The sequence below is a fragment of the Urocitellus parryii genome, chromosome 9 (genome assembly GCF_045843805.1).
Source record: "Urocitellus parryii isolate mUroPar1 chromosome 9, mUroPar1.hap1, whole genome shotgun sequence".
In the NCBI taxonomy this organism is placed as follows: Eukaryota; Metazoa; Chordata; class Mammalia; order Rodentia; family Sciuridae; genus Urocitellus; species Urocitellus parryii.
This window is the reverse complement of record NC_135539.1, coordinates 131831038-131847824: the sequence shown is the minus strand read 5'-3', so window position 1 is coordinate 131847824 and position 16787 is coordinate 131831038. Positions and strand designations below refer to the sequence as shown.

At 44.0% G+C, this 16787-nt stretch overlaps 1 protein-coding gene across 1 annotated transcript in view; it reads left to right on the top strand.

Annotated features, from left to right (window-relative positions):
- Positions 1-1470: 1470 nt before the first annotated feature.
- Lamc2 (laminin subunit gamma 2) overlaps positions 1471-16787 on the top strand; it is a 58178-nt gene continuing 42861 nt past the window's right edge. The window contains exon 1 of the mRNA XM_026392887.2: positions 1471-1549. Within this exon, the coding sequence (XP_026248672.2) occupies positions 1471-1549 (79 nt within the window). The remainder of the gene's footprint in view (positions 1550-16787) is intronic.

The window sequence follows — 16787 nt, the reverse complement described above, 5'->3', positions numbered from 1 at the left end:
GATGGAGATTTTAGAGTGGTGCCAGCCAGTTTGCTGGAACTTGCCCTGCCCCTGCTGTTCTTTGGTGCTCTATTCAGATCCTGCTTATGCCTGAACGTCTAGTTCTTGCTCCATATTCTGTACAAAGCCATCCACGCTTATCCTAGGCAGCCCACACGGGTCTCAGTTATGTGCACAAACTGAAATTCTTACACCTCTGACAACACTGTATGTATGGATTGAATTGTTAGTTGTCTTAGATCATTATCCATAGACCTAGTTAGAGAACGGTCATTCGTGTATTCAGTGCACAGGTATTTATCAAGAGCCTTTGTGGGCTTTAGTGATGGGGAACCAGAGTGGTTGTTTTGGACAGATTGTCTATACATACACTGTGTATATATAAACTCTGGTAACTTTTGTCTCCACCAGGAAGCAAAGCTTTTTCTTTGACAGCACTTGCGCTCTCTCTCTCTCTCTCTCTCTCTCTCTCTCTCTCTCTCTCTCTCATCCCCAGGAGAAGAGACGGAATAGATCCTACCAAGATTTGCAGTTTTTCTGGGTACTATTTCACCCAGCACAGTGGATTTGGATGATGCTCACAGCTGGTCTCAAGAAACATTTTCCAATGAGAACATGGAAAATGGCATGAGAAATATGTTCTGAAATGTTAAAGGAAGATGAAATCCAGATCCTCTTTCCTACTCAATTGAACAGAACATTTATTGAGCACTGGATGGGAGCAAATCATGGTCCTGGTTGTCAGGGCTGCAAAGTGTGATACCTAGTCTTCCCAGGGAGGCCTCCTGTCCATCAGTGACCTGATGAGTTGCTAGCCCAGGGGCTGAAGAGTCAGGGAGGCCCAGGAGAGGAACCTTGGTCCAGCCTGGTGATGGTGGGGGTGGTGCGGTCTTAGCAGAGTGTATGGGCTGGGGTACTGCTACTGTATTTCCGAGAGGTGACCCCCCCTTGGGAGGGTGAAGAGGATCCTGTTGAGACTCTGGGACTGACCAGTCTTCCCTAATGTCTTTTAGAACAGAGCCCAAAGTGGGCTGCTGGCTTATTTCTGAGTCCGTGCACTTGAGAATGGGCCTCCCAGTTTGAGGAAGGGGGTGCTGCTCTGCACCTCAGTGAATTCTGCCTGGGACCACCCGGGAGAGGGATCTGGCACATTCCCGGAGAAGGATCCCCGGGCCACAGTGTCTGCGCCACGCCCTTGGCTCGGCCAGGTGTGCGCGCTCCTTGCGGGAGGCGCGGGGGGAGCGGGCCGGGGAGCGCCTTTACAGCTCGCGTGCGCTGTTTGTCTGCCTCGGAGGGCTGGGTCCTCCTTGTTCACAGGTGAGTCACGCCCTGAAACACAGGCTCTCTTCCTGTCAGGACTGAGTCAGGTAGAAGAGTCGATAAAACCACCTGATCAAGGAAAGGGAAGGCACAGCGCAGCGCCGAGGACTCCCGGCGGCCGAGGCGCCGGGCAGCGACCCCCGCCCGGCCATGCCCGCGCTCTGGCTCCGCTGCTGCCTCTGCGTCTCGCTGCTCCTGCCCGCAGCCCGGGCCACCTCCAGGAAGGAAGGTGAGTGGGCTCCGCGACAGCCCTGGCTGCGAACCTGCCTCTCCCTGCAGATGGTGAGGGCTGAGCACCTCTGAGGATTCCCAGCCCCTTCTCCCCTGCATATGGGGGTCCTCCAGGGATGGGTTTCCAATAACAGGAATATTAGAAAAATCCCGATTTAAAAAGTGTGCTTTCCTTACTTTTAAAATGTTTCTTCTTGATTTTTTTTCTTCTTCTTTTTTTCCCCGAAGAGGCCCCTGTTTAATCAGTAATAGGTATAGGAATGTTTTCCCAGGGTGTGTTTTATTAATGGGATTCGGGTGGGAATCTTGCCACGGCTTATGAACTTCACGAAGGTTGAAAAGGAACTTCTTCAGTAATCGTGTAATTCATGTTCCATTTTGGGGATGGGACATCCTTTAACTTTTGTATAAGATTACTTTTTATAATTTTTCATGCATTATTCATTCAACGCGCATTTATAGGACACCTATGTCCTATCATTTGATCCTATCTAGGGCACCCGGTGGCTGTCATGTCTTGAGAAGTTAAGTTCATCTAAACAAAACTTTTTGAGAACCTAGCAACTGTTGACTGTATGTGTGTGTCAGCTCAGACCACATATAACACATAACGGGTGTTTTATCGCTATCCATGATATTTTCGTGTGTAATTACCCTGAGTTTTCACACTTATATTGCTTTCTGGTGGCATTTCAATAATTTATTCAGTAGATCCATAGCCAAGAGCAATTTTCACACCATGTATTGATTACAGTCTTTTTTTTTTCCCCTAAAATTGTCTTGGAATGAACTTTCACCCTATTATCCTGGCTGCTATTTTGAAAACCATGTATGAGCTAGGTGTGGTGATGCATGTCTGTAATTAATCCCAGCTGCTGGAAAAGCTGAGGCAGGAGAATTGTAAGTTTGAGGCCAGCCTGGGCAATTTAGCAAGACCCTGTCTTAAAAAATTAAAAAGGGCTGGGGTTGTAGCTCAGTGGTAAAGCACTCACCTAGCATGAATAACGCTCTAGGTTTGGTCCCAGTACCATAATAACAAATAAGTTAATTAATTTTAAAAACCTTGAATGATTGCTACATGCACAAAAAATGCAATTGGGAAATAATGAATATGTTCATTTGTTTGACTTTGGACCATTTCACCATGTATGAGTATATTGAGACATTATGTGGTATACTTTAAATATATACAATAAAAATTTTTTAAATGTATGAAAATGGCCATGAAGGGTAGATTCCCTTAGGGTTAGGATAATAGTTGTATCCTAGTAGGAAATATTATAAAAGTAGGAATATTTTCTTAATGCTAGAATTAAAAAGGGACAGCTTATGGATCAACTACTTAGAATCCCTTGATTTAAAAAGTAAGAAATGGGAAGTAGATTTGCTCCAGGGCACACAGGCAGCTACTGCCAGCTCCATCTGTTTGATCCAGAGGTTCTTAGAGACTATTTTTGACCACATTATAAAGGTGAGGGAACAAGATACACACACACACACACACACACACACACACACACACATATAATGTACACTATTACATATATTTTTTAAAAAATACTTTTAGTTGTAGATGGACACAAACACCTTTATTTTGTATATTTAGTTTTTTTTATATATTGCTGGGGATTGAACCCAGTGCCTCATGCACACTAGGCAAGCAGCTCTACCACTGAGCCACAATCCCAACCTATATATATATATATATATTTAACCTGATAATTATTAGAGCGAATTTCCCCTTGGCTTCAGTTGAATGTATACATGTGTGTTAGCATTAGGTAACAAAAATAAATATGTGGACTGCTATAGATTGTTTAATAAAATCAGACTCCCTGGCACAAAGCTGGGACTCCCTTGGCAAAAATGAACTGCTTCTGAGCAGCCCATGTAGACACAAAGTTAGAAGCAATGTTCAGGCTCATTTTCAGCCTTTCTCCTACCTTGGAGGTAGTCTGCTTAAGATATTAGGTTCCCTCCTCAAAAAGATTCATTTGGGGGCTCAAAGAAAATGCGAACAGGTTGGTGTTGGGAAAGAGTGCTTAGACTTTTCCATTCATGGCATGCTGGCATGTGCTGAAGGTATGGTACCTGCCCCACTTCAGAGTGACCCGCATCTGAGGGTCCTGTGGGCTGTACCCATGTAGAAGCTGAAGCTACTTACTGCTTGTTCTGCTGCAGGTAAAGCTGTGATAACAGATGTGGCCAGCAAGACTTTCGGGGTTGGTCTCAATAAAAGCTTTGGAGTCAGCCTGACCTGGCTGCAAATTTGACCCATTCACTTACTGGTTCCTTATTATGAACATTGTCAGGCTCCTCAACTACTTGGAGTCTGCTTCTTCGCCTGATGAGTGGAAGCAGCAGTACTATACAACCTTGCAGGGTTGTTGAGAGGCTGGAGAACTATGGTGAATGGCCTTAAAATACCCCGAACCCCATTTCTTTAAAAAGTCTGCAGGCAGCAGTACAGGTGTAGTGAACTTAATGCCCAGAGACCAGTGAGAATAGTAAGGGCTCTGCTTCAGGAGCTCATGGGGTGAGAGTGTGTGGCCTCCAGCTCCAGTGGTTGGGACCAGAGTTCCCAGGGAGAGGCATGGCTGGAGAAGGAGTGAGGAGACAGGAGTGAGATGAGAAATGACTCCATGGGTCTGTCTTGAAGGGCCTTTGTGGGCAGGCTGTGCAGTTAGGATGGTGCCCTGGGGGCACAGAATTGCTGCAGATGGTTTGGATGGGTATGATTGGATCTGTTTTCGGAAGGTCACTCACTTCAGGGCTTGGAGGATGGGATGGAGATGGGAAAGCCAAATAAAGGGCCACTGTAGTAATCCGAGTGAGAGATGGTGAGGGATGCCATCATGGTGGTGGAAACGCAAGAAGAAACAGATTACAGAAACGCTCACACGGTGAAATAAAAAATTCGGCAGTCCAGAAAGTGTGCACTAAGGCTAGGAGTAAGGGGAAATTGAGAGAAATAAGGAAGAGTCCAGGGTGGATCTGAGGCTTTGGGTCTGTGTGAAGGGAATGAAGACTGTAAGAGGAGGATTCGATTTGGGAACAAGCTTGGGCCATGAGTGGAGATCTGCTGAATCAGAGACGCCAGTGGAGATGAGCAGCCGTGCCCATGAAGGTCAGAGCTATGGTCTTAGACACTGAGAAGAGAAATTTGAGAGCCCACAAGTGGAAAGCAAAGCCTTGGTCACAGATGAGATCACCTGGGATGTAGAGGGAGACGAGCTGGACACCCCAAAAGAGCTAGAGGAACAATGAAGGAGAATACGACAGGGCACTGAGGCTAGAGGAGAATCAAGAAGACCAGTGCTTTGTTAGTGGGAGGAGGAATTTCAGCAGCCGAGGCGTAATAGCTGGCATCAGATGTCCAAATGTGTCTGTACAAGGGATGGGGACTAAAACAACACTGGTCATTTAAGAATGACCAATGTGATAGATCATTCATTTGGCTTTTCCTATGCTTTAATACTGGGAAAGAGGTGCCGTGGATAGGAGAAAGGATTCCCCCCCGGAAAGGTGTGGGTTCCCTCGTGGATCCTGTTATTTAAATAGTTGAAGAGCTAGAGTGTTGTGCAGAGAAGTGCAGGCACTGGAGTCAGACAGCCCAGGTTCAAATCCTAGCCCCGTCATTGACCCTTGTGACCCATTTACCTTGAGACTTGAGCAAACTACTCCGTCTGTTGCTCAGTTTCTGTTTCTCTAAAATGAGCATGAGGAATTATTGTGATCTTTACATGAAAAGCACTTTGCCTGGTGCCTGGCAAACAGCCTGTCCGTCCTTAGTGCTCTTACTGTGAGTACTACCAGGGCCCTGCGAGGGCCCAATGTCAGCAAGTTGCCTTCTGGGTTTCAAGTGGTGAATGTTTTGAAAGGGCCTGTGTTAGTCAGCTTTCCTTTATTGTACAAAATGCATGAGATGATCAACTTGAAAACAGGAAAGATTTACTTGGGCTTCAGTTTTAGAGATATCAGTCCATGATTGTTGATTCTTCTGCCTTTGGGTACATCAATCTTGTGGTGCAGAAAACTGTTCACCTTATGGTGAGTGGGGAGAGATGGGAAGGGAGAGAGACAAGAGAGAGAGACAGAGAGAGATCCCACAATCCCTCAAGGGCACTGCCCCAGTGACCTAAAACCTCTCTCTAGGCCCTACCTCCAAAGCTCCACCTCTTCCAGTAGCACCATGAGCCTTCAACATACTGGGTCTTTGAAGGAAATTCCAAATCAAAACTATAGCAAGGCTTTTACCTCTAAGAAATGTGATCAGGAGTCTTTCTACTTTGGTTGAAATGAGCCCCAATTTTTAACTCAGTAACACAAGTGACGACCCAAAGCAGATTGGGATTCCCAGATCAGATTTCATGTCATTCTTCCCTTTTGTCACTCATAGACCTCATCATACAGATTCATCAAATCGGTCACTCTAGGATATGCCCAGAACACCAGGTGACCCCACTTTTTAATGGAAAGGTTCCCCCTTGACTCCCCTCAAAATAATTTTGGCCAACTTGATGTTGAAAACATTTAACAATATAGACGCAGTAGTTAAACATCTCTTAGTATTTAATTTAGTAAATTAGCCCCACAGACATATTTAAAGTCAGTAATTTATAGAATAAATACTAACATATCCGTATTGATTTGTTCACATTTCATGAAGTAATCACATTCACTCTTTCCATTCACATCTGTCATTTCTAAAGCCACTTTCATAATCTCTTACTCTAAGCTAGATGACTTGATAGAAGTCCTAAATCTCTTTTGGATACTGTCACTGGAAAGTATGCAATTTCCAAAACTTTGGAAAGGCTTACAAATTATCCTGAGGTACTCATTGTGATCTTTGCAGCATATCATCTTGAACTTATTTACCACAATCTCAGCACTCAGGAGAATGCACAATTATGAGAATTGTGTTGAGGGCTTGGCCTCTTTCTTACTGATAAGTACCCAATACAGTGATGGAGGACACTTAGCTTAACATGTCTTCCTCAAACAACACTTAAGTCACTGGGAAAGTGCCTTATAATATGTGAAATTCTAAAAGGACTTAAGTGTGATCTCTTTTTTCCCCCGAGGGATAATTTTGGAAAAACAAAAACATCTACCTTATATTTAAGCACATAAAGTAAACAGAAATATGGAATTGGGTTGGCGCATGAGCTGGAAATTCCTATGTAGGCATAAATTTGGGACTTCTAGAACCGGGGGCAGCCACTGGTTTAGCTCCACTGGTCCAAGAAGCTGAGGAGGATAATTGCTGACGTGTGATCAGTGTTTATGGGAACGTCAGCATGAAATCAAAGCACTGAGGCAATGTTGGGAACATGTTTCTTATTTTTAAGTTCTTAGGGCTCAATCGTATGGACATTTGTTTTTCCTGGAGAAATTTGCAAGGACAAGACTTGAATCATCTATTACAGAACAGTGTAGAAATAGTAGCTCTATCAATACAAGGATACTTTAATTTAGTTGCAGATTAAGTCTAGTAAATTTGGGAATCATTCCTGGGGCTGTGTTCCAATATAATCTCCAGATAGATGATGTAATATTTGAATCATATTCAAGGACAAAAGCTGTCTTTTCAGTGTCTGGGGGTGACTGTGTCTGTATATGTTTCTCCCTGCTGGACGAACATGCATTTGTTTATATCACAGTAATGAAAGTAGAAGAAAATCTTTTTCTTCCAGCACTGATTAATGCAAGGGCTTGAGTCTTTCCTGTCTGTCCTATCAGAGGAGAGAGGTGGCAATCAGCTGGTCAAGGTAGCCATAGGCTGGACTTCTTCGGGGCTTGCAGACCACTTATAGAATTCCAACTGTGTCTTTTCCAGATTTTATTTTTACTTATTGTGGGAATATGAATTTCTACATTTGAAAAAAAAATGAAAATCAAGCTGTTGCCAAATCATTTCTTACAACTAACTAAAAAAGTAGATAAATTATCCAAATGTTCAGTTGCACTTACATGGAACATTTCTTACAGAAAGATTTACATTTCATCACTTTTTTCTCTTACTACAGTATTTCAGAATAAAAATGAGAGTAGATCTTGAGGGTTCTCTGAAAGAGCCTCTGTTTTTGTAAATGAGGAAGATGACAGCCAGGGAGGTTCATTGACTGCCTAGATTCTCACAATGGGCCACAGCAGAGCTGGGCTCCGGCAGCGGTACTGCTTTCACACATGGGAATTGGAGGCACTGAAGGGCTGGGCCAGGCTTCAGTTCTTTAGTTGCCTGTGGAATATTCTTTTTTTTTTGGGGGGGGGTACCAGGGATTGAACTCAAGGCCCTCAACCACAGAGCCACATCCCCAGCCCTATTTTGTATTTTATTTAGAGACAGGGTCTCACTGAGTTGCTTAGCACTTCGCTTTTGCTGAGGCTGGCTTTGAACTCGCGATCCTCCTGCCTCGCCTCCTGAGCCGCTGGGATTACAGGCATGTACCATCGCAAAGCTGTGTCTAGAGGTTATTTTTCTGTCCCTGCTGGAGACTATTGGAGTCTTTCAGGAAGAGTTCAGTTTCATGGCCAGAATGATGACCACATGAACTTTGCACATACTGTTATTTCAAATTACTGCCTACTTTGCTCTTGGTAAGAGGGGATTCAGAATATTTAAAGATTATGTCTCAGTTCTATTTTGCAACAGCCGAGGGTCCAACAGTAGTCTAAAGCTGCTGTTCTGGCCTCATGTAGGAGTTTGTACCATGGTAGGAGGGGGTCTTCACAAGCTGAGGTCTGCTAGGGACCAGAGGTAAGGCCATAGCCGACGTGGCTGAGCAGTGGTCCTGGAGAAGCAGCACGGGTGTCCCACTGAGGTATAGGACACCTTGCTCCTACTCCCCGATGCAGACTTGTGGCCAGGCTCTACTGGGATATTTGTTGCTTCTGCCCATGGCTGTCCCTGGAAAGGACATGAACCCTTCACCAAAATCTTGATGGCTTTGGATTTGAGTTGAAAAAATTGTCCATGTTCTATTATTCAGAGTTTCCCAAGTGTTTCAAGGGCCAAACTTTGTCCTTCTTTTCTTGATGGCCAAGCTCCCAAGAGCCCATTTAATTCATTTTTCTAACTTCAACCAATGTGGTTTTAATTTGTTGTTTTCAAATGGAATTTTTTTTTTCAGAAAATAAGTAAGATTATTTTCCAAATGCACTTCAAACATATTTCCCCAATGAACACGAGTCACCGTCATTCCCAGCTAACTGAGTATTCTAATAGTGCATGGTAAGCACACACACATCTAAGTGTGTCTGTGAAGGATAGAGCAAAAGAAAAAAGGCCGTGGTTCCTGGGCACAGTTTCACAGCCTGTAATCCCGGTGGCTGGGGAGGCTGAAGCAGGAGGATCGTGAGTTCAAAGCCAGCTTCAGCAATAGTGAGGCGCTAAGCAACTCAGTGAGACTCTGTCTCTAAATAAAATACAGAATAGGGCTGGGGATGGGGCTCAGAGGTTATGTTCCTGAGTTCAATCCCTGGTACCAAAAAAAAAAAAAAAAAAAAAAAAAATCCACGGCTAACTTCCTGGTATGAAAACATATTATTCACAAAACTAATGGAAGGTTTAAAGAGAAATATTTGTTCATTAGATAACTTTTTTTTTAAAGGAACTAACAGAACACAAATTTAAATGGTTGAAAAATCACATTTAATGTGTAGTTCAGTTATCTCCAATTTTTTTCCATATAAATCAGATTTTTTTTAAAAAAAATTTCTTTATTCAGACTCCCAAAATGTGATTTCCCTCCTTTTAGTCTCATTTGCTTCAGGTGTCACCTCTTGCTGTACGGGCCTCTATAATTTCCTTTATTTCAGCTGCTTCCTAAAGGGGCCTATGTGACCTCTTTCTAGGCTGGGTAGGAAAGGCCCAGATGCTTTATAACAGTCAAATTGTCTTTCTATATTGGAATGACTTTTTAAAATAGATAACCTCATAGAAACAGAGAAATTTCTATTTCTATGATCAGAGGGGCGTGGGGTGCCATGTTGGAGGCTGAATATTTTCATATAGCTCCTTACCACAAGCACTGCAGCTGATGCCTTTAAAGGTGCCGGGTGTAACTCCTGGGCCCTACTCCTCGCTTCTCTTTACCTCTGAACCCACTCAGACTGAGCCCTCGGATTCTGCCTTCATCCTCATGACGTTCCTTTGTGGCCCCTGATTCCCCTGTTTACTGGAACTTTCTTTCCTTTCCACACAGTTCACCTGGGCGCTGGTGTCCCGGTGTTAGGGGAAACATCTCCAGGTGTGGTCTCCTGGCGCAGTCCTCCCCGGGCTGAGTCACTGCACATGCGAGTTTGCAAGTCTGGCTTGTGACATAATGTATTATGAACCCTTGGCTGATCATAGGCGCCTCCTTTTAGTTCATAACCGTTCAAAAGGAAAATGTGGTGATCTCAGTTTCATAGACTCTTGATGACTTAGACAATTTAGAGTTGAAAAGATTTACCCATGTTCCGTCACCCAGAGCTGCCCATGTGATCAGAGCCAAGCTGTCATTTGGCTCCTCACTGTGCATCAGGCTGCAGCCCCACTTACACTGGGGGACAGTTACATGTCCCTGGAAGCAAATGGATCAGGCAAAGTAGGTACCTGGGGTTCTGGCTGTGTGGGCTGCCAAAACGTGAGAGAGAGGATTGCATTAAAGGTCCCTTAGCGAGGGAAATACCCTATCCTAACTAGAAAACACATTGTGGTGCTCTTTAAAAAGATAAAACTGGAAGTACGTGTTCACCCACTAAACCATAAAGTTCAAGACCAAATGAAGTTTGGTTTAATGACAAAATATTCAGCTTTTGTTTTGAAGTATTCACTCAAGCCGAGAAACACACTAAATTTAGAAAGAAACATTCCATGCAAGATGTTTTCAAACCAGAAATACATATAAACATTTTCATGATCACATGTAAGCATGATATTAAAAATATTTTTTCATCTTGTGTAGCTCAGGTTCGAAGACTGGTTTTTACAAATAAGATCATAGCTTGCTGTGCCTTTGATGCCAAACCGATAGATAGCAGGTGTGTCTTTCTTTAGTCATAAGTACTGTGCAATTCAAATATTTGTAAAAATAATTTTTTAAATGTTAGGATAAACTGGGTGTGGTGGTGCATGCCTGTAATCCCAGAGACTCTGAATGCTGAAGTAAAAGGATCCCAAGTTTGAGGCTAACCTGGGCAATTTAGTGAGACTCTGTCTCAAATTAAAAAGGTCTAGGGATATAATTCAGTGCAGAGTGCCCCTGGTTCAATCCCCAGTACCACAAAAAAAAAAAAAAAAAACAAAAAAAAACAAAAACTATTTTCAACTTAAATTCCATTCACCATTTTGAGCTATAATCTGGACTTCTTATTGAAGGACCTCAGTAGAGCTGACTTCATGGAAGTACTCGTTACTGTATTTAAGTATAAAAGGATGATCAGTTTACAGACCAGTCCTTTGACTCCGAAGTAGGGGGTAGTGTCCCATAGATCGGTTCAGTTAGTTTTGTGTAACTCCTTAACAAACAAAGGGTAAGCTAGTTGAGTTTTTAGCTCCAAGTTACCTCTCCCCACTATTATGATTTTCCTTTACAAATCAAGAATTTTAAGAAGCAGAGGAAGTAAGGGCATAAAATGAAGTACAAGTGAATGAGTGAGAGAGCGGTGAAGTCCATGTCCCTGTTTGGAATGTTACACAAAATGAGGCTGGAAAAAAATGGGTGGCGTAAAACCATGGTAGTCATGGAGGCAATGCTAAGGAATTCTGTGTTTAACCTGAAAGGAAGGGAAAGCTATCTTGGAGCTCGAAGCAGAGAGGTTTTGGAAATGTGTATTTTGAAAAGCTTCTCTGGCTGTGGAGTGGGGGCAGGCGGGAGAAGCTGCAGTAATTTCCACTAGGAAGCCATAGCAGTCTGTAGGTGATTGGGATTTGGCCTAGCATGGCCATAGTGAGACGGAGGTTAGGGTGTGGCTTGGGAACGTCCCCCCAAATCTCATGCATTGAACAGTTGGTTCCCTAGGGCAGCAATGTCCAGAGGTGGGGTTTTTGGAAAGTAAGTGATTGAAGGATAAGGAAGGGCTCTAACCTCATCAGTGGACTAATCCACTCCTTGGATTCAAGGATACTGAGAGGAGGAGGAACTGTTGGCAGGTGGGGCGTGGCTGGAGGAAGTAGGTCACTGGGAGGGGTGCCCTGTGGGAGTGTATCTTGTTGCTGGCCTCTCTCTCTCTCTCTCTCTCTCTCTCTCTCTCTGTCTCAGTCGGCCTCCTAGCTGCCATGAGGTAAGCAGTTCTCTCCACCATGCCCTTTGGCCATAGTGTTCTGCCTCACCTCAGACTCAAAGCAATGGAGCCAGCAGCCATGGACTGCAGCCTCTGAAACCACAGCCAATAAAGCCTTCCTCCTTCGAGGTGCTTTTCTCCGGGGTTTGTCACTGTGATGAAAAGCCGGCCAATGCAGCAGACCAGGATTTGAGACGTTAGTAGGTTATGGCAATAAGGTTCAGTAAAGCAGGTGAGAAAGGTGGGGACCTGGGTAGACAGCCTCCAGCTTTCAACCTGAAGCATGACAGTCTCGGATTGGGTTTTAAACCTGTTCGTTCAAAGAGCTTTGCGCTGACCACTCGAAGCAGTCGATGGAAGCATCCTGGGGAGTCGGCCCCTATCAGGCCATGGAAACCCTTTCCTTGGATGGGATTGGCCAAGGAGGGAGGAGAGGGTGAGGAGTCACCAGGGTTCTGGGTAGGGACTTGAGGAGCACCAACACCTAGAGCTAGAGGAAGCAAGGAGCCAACGGATCTCCATGGAGAGGTCAGACGCCAGAGGAAACCCGGAGTGAGTTGTCACCGTATCCAAGGGAAAGCTTTGGTGTCTCTTATTTCCTCTAAATAAGGGAAGTTTTTTTTTAATATTTATTTTTTAGTTGTAGATGGACATCATACCTTTATTTTATTATTTTTATGTGGTGCTGAGGATAGAACCCAGGGCCTCGCACGGGCTAGACAAGTGCTCTACCGCTGAGCCACAACCCCAGGCCAAGGAAGGGAACTGAATGTCACCTTTAGGTGGTTCATACTTGGATTCGTTCACAGATTACAGGTCACTTATACCTAAATGGCACCGCTGTTTCGCTGAGTCGATATTCATGCACTAAGCACCTGAAATGGCAGCGAGAGCCACAGAACTCGACGTCATCACAGCCGGCACACACTGTCAGGTTCCAACACGACGCCCAAATTCCTAGCTCCTGACACAGCCCCAAAGCAGCCAAGCAAGCTACCTGTTCCCTGCCCGGTGGCTGCCCGCTGATCTCAGGCTCCTTCCAGGTGGGGGCAGAGAGCTTGCAGCCCCAGGCTCAGACCGCAGAAGGGCACTTCCTGGGCAGAGACCATTCCCGTGCTGTGAGCAGAAAGCCCCAGGCGCTCCTTTTAATTGAAAATACCAGTTCCCCTCACGGTTCTTTCTGTTCCCATCTCACCATGGATTTTTTTCTTTCTTCTTCTTTTTTCTGAAATATTGCTTTTTTTTTTTTTAACACTGAATGCTACATATGTAAACAACAAAAAAACTTTGTGTATTGCACTGGGGAAATTTGTTGGGAAGTTGTGTTGGGGAAATGTCCAAGTGGGTCACTCTAGTCTGGACAATTTCAGGGCTTTCAGGTCCTCGTTTGGCCATTCCTAGAGTCTGGCTGCCTGCATTTCTCCCTCCATTCCTTCCCTTTTTTGCTGTGTTCCTCCCTTCTTTTCTCTACCCCTTCATGAATGCATCCTCCAACAACCACGGTAAAGCTCTGTATTGGTACCATTGGAGTGCAAAAGTGAGAGATGCTAAGAGGAACTAAGTAATAAACATAAAATATTTATGATCCAGGATAGAAAGTGGTAGATGCTATGACAGAGGCAAGGTTGGCGTGCCCCAAGCATGCAGAGAAGGGAGGAGCTGTTGGAAGGTTATCCAAGGGAAATGCACAGTCTTAAAAAGAACCTTCTGGCTGCTGTGTGGAAAATGGATTTGGGGAGAGCTGGAGCAGGGAGTGCCCCAGGCAAAGGCAAGCCTGAAGGCCACAGGTGGTGGCCCAGAGCTGGTGCCTCCTGGGGTCCAGAGACCTAGAGAGAGGAAGAGGCCAGAAGTAAGTTTGTGTGGCATGGGCCACACCTTCAGGGTTTTACAAAACTTAGGATTTTTAATTCTGTGATTATTGTGAGAGCTCTCAAAAGTACGATTTCACAAATCGTACAAACATGGCAATTAGAGCACCTTGGTGGAAACTGGCATGTTTTTAAGTTCGGAACAATAGAAAGAGGATGATTGTATTTATGCCAGTTCATTACCATTTCTGGTAATTCCTTGCCTGGAAAGGGCAATATTTCTGATGGGAAATTTAAAATGAGTTCTCAATGAACGGTTACCATTGGTGGCGGTCCCCCTCCAAGGCTCACCCAAGTCCAACCCTAGGAAACATTTTCTGTTTCCTTTCATTCTCCAAAGTCTACAGCTTGGAAACAGCCTTTGCCCCTTTGCTTCCTGTCCCAACCTGTTGGAGTCGTGTGTTCAGTGAGGGGTGGGAGCCCTAGGGATTCTGCATGCAGGGCTCCTTTGTTTACAGAGGGATCCCAACTCCTTTGATCTGAGTCTCCCGGTGAGTGTGGGTGGCAGTGGGCGGATCAGCCTGCCTCTGGCTGCCTCTCGTTCTTTCCTAAGAAGCACCTTGTGGGTCAGCAACCCTGTGCTATTATGGTTATTATTATAATAAATACGTAAGTGCCAGCGAAGCCGCGAAGCAGCACACCACACAGCCAGACACAATTACCACCCAGGCTTTGTGAGCCTTACAGAAATATGCAAAAATCTGCATAAAATGACTGCATTTCAGCAGTGTTTATGTGGGGCTTGAAGTGAACTTGATGAATTGCATTCCTTCAGATGTGGGAAGAACCTGGCCGACAGTTAAGGATTTGGGGGAGTCGGATTGAGGGACAGAGAGAGCATAGGATGAGAGGTTTGGGAAGAGCGTGGGATAAATCAATTGTCAGAGAAGAGTGACGGTGAGAACCAGTTCAGTGATGCCGAGAGTTCAGTGAAAGGAGCCGGGCACCCTGACTATTTTGATTTCTTGACCTAGTGAAGGCTTGGGCCTGTTCCGGGTTCAAGTCGGATTTGTTTCTATATTTTCTGATACGGTGATATGGGAATTAGATCTAATGCCAGGTCCTGGATCCAGGCCGGCTCATGGGGAAATAATACACAAACATGGATAATGCACTCAATGTTTGACAACACCAAATAAATATGTCTGTTTAATAACTTCTTTGGCAAAATTAAACACCAGAAACCCTTTTTTGAAACCTTCTGGCTCATAAAATCTGAGGGTCCAAGCACCCTGAATAGCCTCCCTGTTAGATAAGGTGATATTTATTAAATGAAGGAAATAAGTGTACATCTTGTTGACTAAGGACAGATGAAGGAAAGGGGAAAGGAGTAAGAATCAATGAAACAAAAATATATCCATGAAGTACTTTGAAAAGAATTTATCATGGCGGGGGTGAAACAAAATGATAAGCAAGTAGTTTATAGTTTTAAGTTCATGACAATTAATAGAAAATCAGTGTGCTCAATAAATAAGTGGACAAAGATCATAAACCAGACAAGTAGCAGCACGGAAATAATGTAGTAATCCAGCATATAGCTCTTTCAGTTCTCCCACCCATCTTACGTACCTAACTTTGCTAAATGCTGTTTCATGCATTTTTCCTTAACAAATATCAATATCCTAATCTTGTCTCTATATATTCCTTATTTATCTTATTTATTCACTCCCCAAATCTCATGTAAATTTCACAAGGGCTGGGACATCTACTGGTTTTGTTTGCTGCAGTGTCTGGAACAGGGCTGGCACATAATAGCTGCTCAACAAATACATACCAAGCTTCTACTATGAACAAAAGCACTGTTGGTTAATGGCTCACAGCTGACCTGGGGAATGTCCAAGACACCCTTGTACTTCCATCACTTACATTTGTGTCAAGGATGCCTGATGAAAACTGGACAAGATATTTATGAAATTCACAGCTGGCCCAAAATTTGGAAGCAAGAAAATAAAAATGAAAAAAAAAAAAAAAAAAACAACCCCAACATTCTAGATGTAAAACTGAGCAAGTCTAAACATAAGAGAAGGAAAGAATAATAAAAATACTGATAGAATTTCCTCTTGTTTTAGAATCTGTCATGGGATTGAATGTGGATTAATGGGATTAATTTGTTTGTTAATCTAAACAAATTATAAATGACTAAAAAAGGTTGTTTTCTGAGATGGGATTCCATGAAGAAGAAGAGCCAAAGTTTGTGTTGGCATTTTAAATCTCCAGTTATGTGGAGGTTTGGAGTCCTTTCAATAGCAGAATCATGTATAGGTTTCCTGGAGTTAAGAAGAATGTTAATAATAATAATAAAAACTAAATAGCTGCTATGGAACAGGCACTGTGTGGTATCCAGGGCTTTATTTTCCTGACTTTTCTGCTGTTAGAAGTGCAGAATCAAATACAGAGATTTGCCCTTGGACACACCTTTGTTTCAAGAAGAAAATGGAGAAGGAAATTTTGGCCAACATTTAGAAATCAGTAGATTTTCACACACAGAGCCAGATTTCCTTCATCCTTAAGGGACATACATGGACACTGACCACCGTGGAAGCTGGTGCTGTGTGGCTTGGTCTCCCCTTTCACACCGTCTCCCCTGCTCCCTGTGGCCTCACAAGGCAATGTCCTGGGCAATCGACGAGCTCATGGTAGCAGTTGGGCAGGAATTGGTCCTAGAATAAAAAAGACCACTCACAAGCCATGTTCTGTTCATTTCATTAAAGCCCTTTTATGTGCAGGAATATTCTAGAATTTAAAATGTCATAGTTGGGCTTTTGCAGTAATGAAAATTAATAATAATTGGATTAGGGAAATTAGGCTAAACCTGGGAGATGAGTTGAGAGAGACCATGTTTCAAATACCCATCAATGAAGAAAAGAATCGTTCAGTGCAAAAGAAGCACGAACTCTGCCCTCACTCTCTGGAGAGTGAATGTGGAAGACTCGATATTGAGCTAGATTCAGCTTGGTAACTAAGCATCTGAGCCCAGTGTCTCTCGGTAACCTTAAAGTCCTGCAGGCACCGTGAGGGAGTATCACATGCAGATCCCAAGACCAGTCCAGTCCCGGACACGAGACCCCTACGTGCCCTCATCCAGTGGCATGGTCC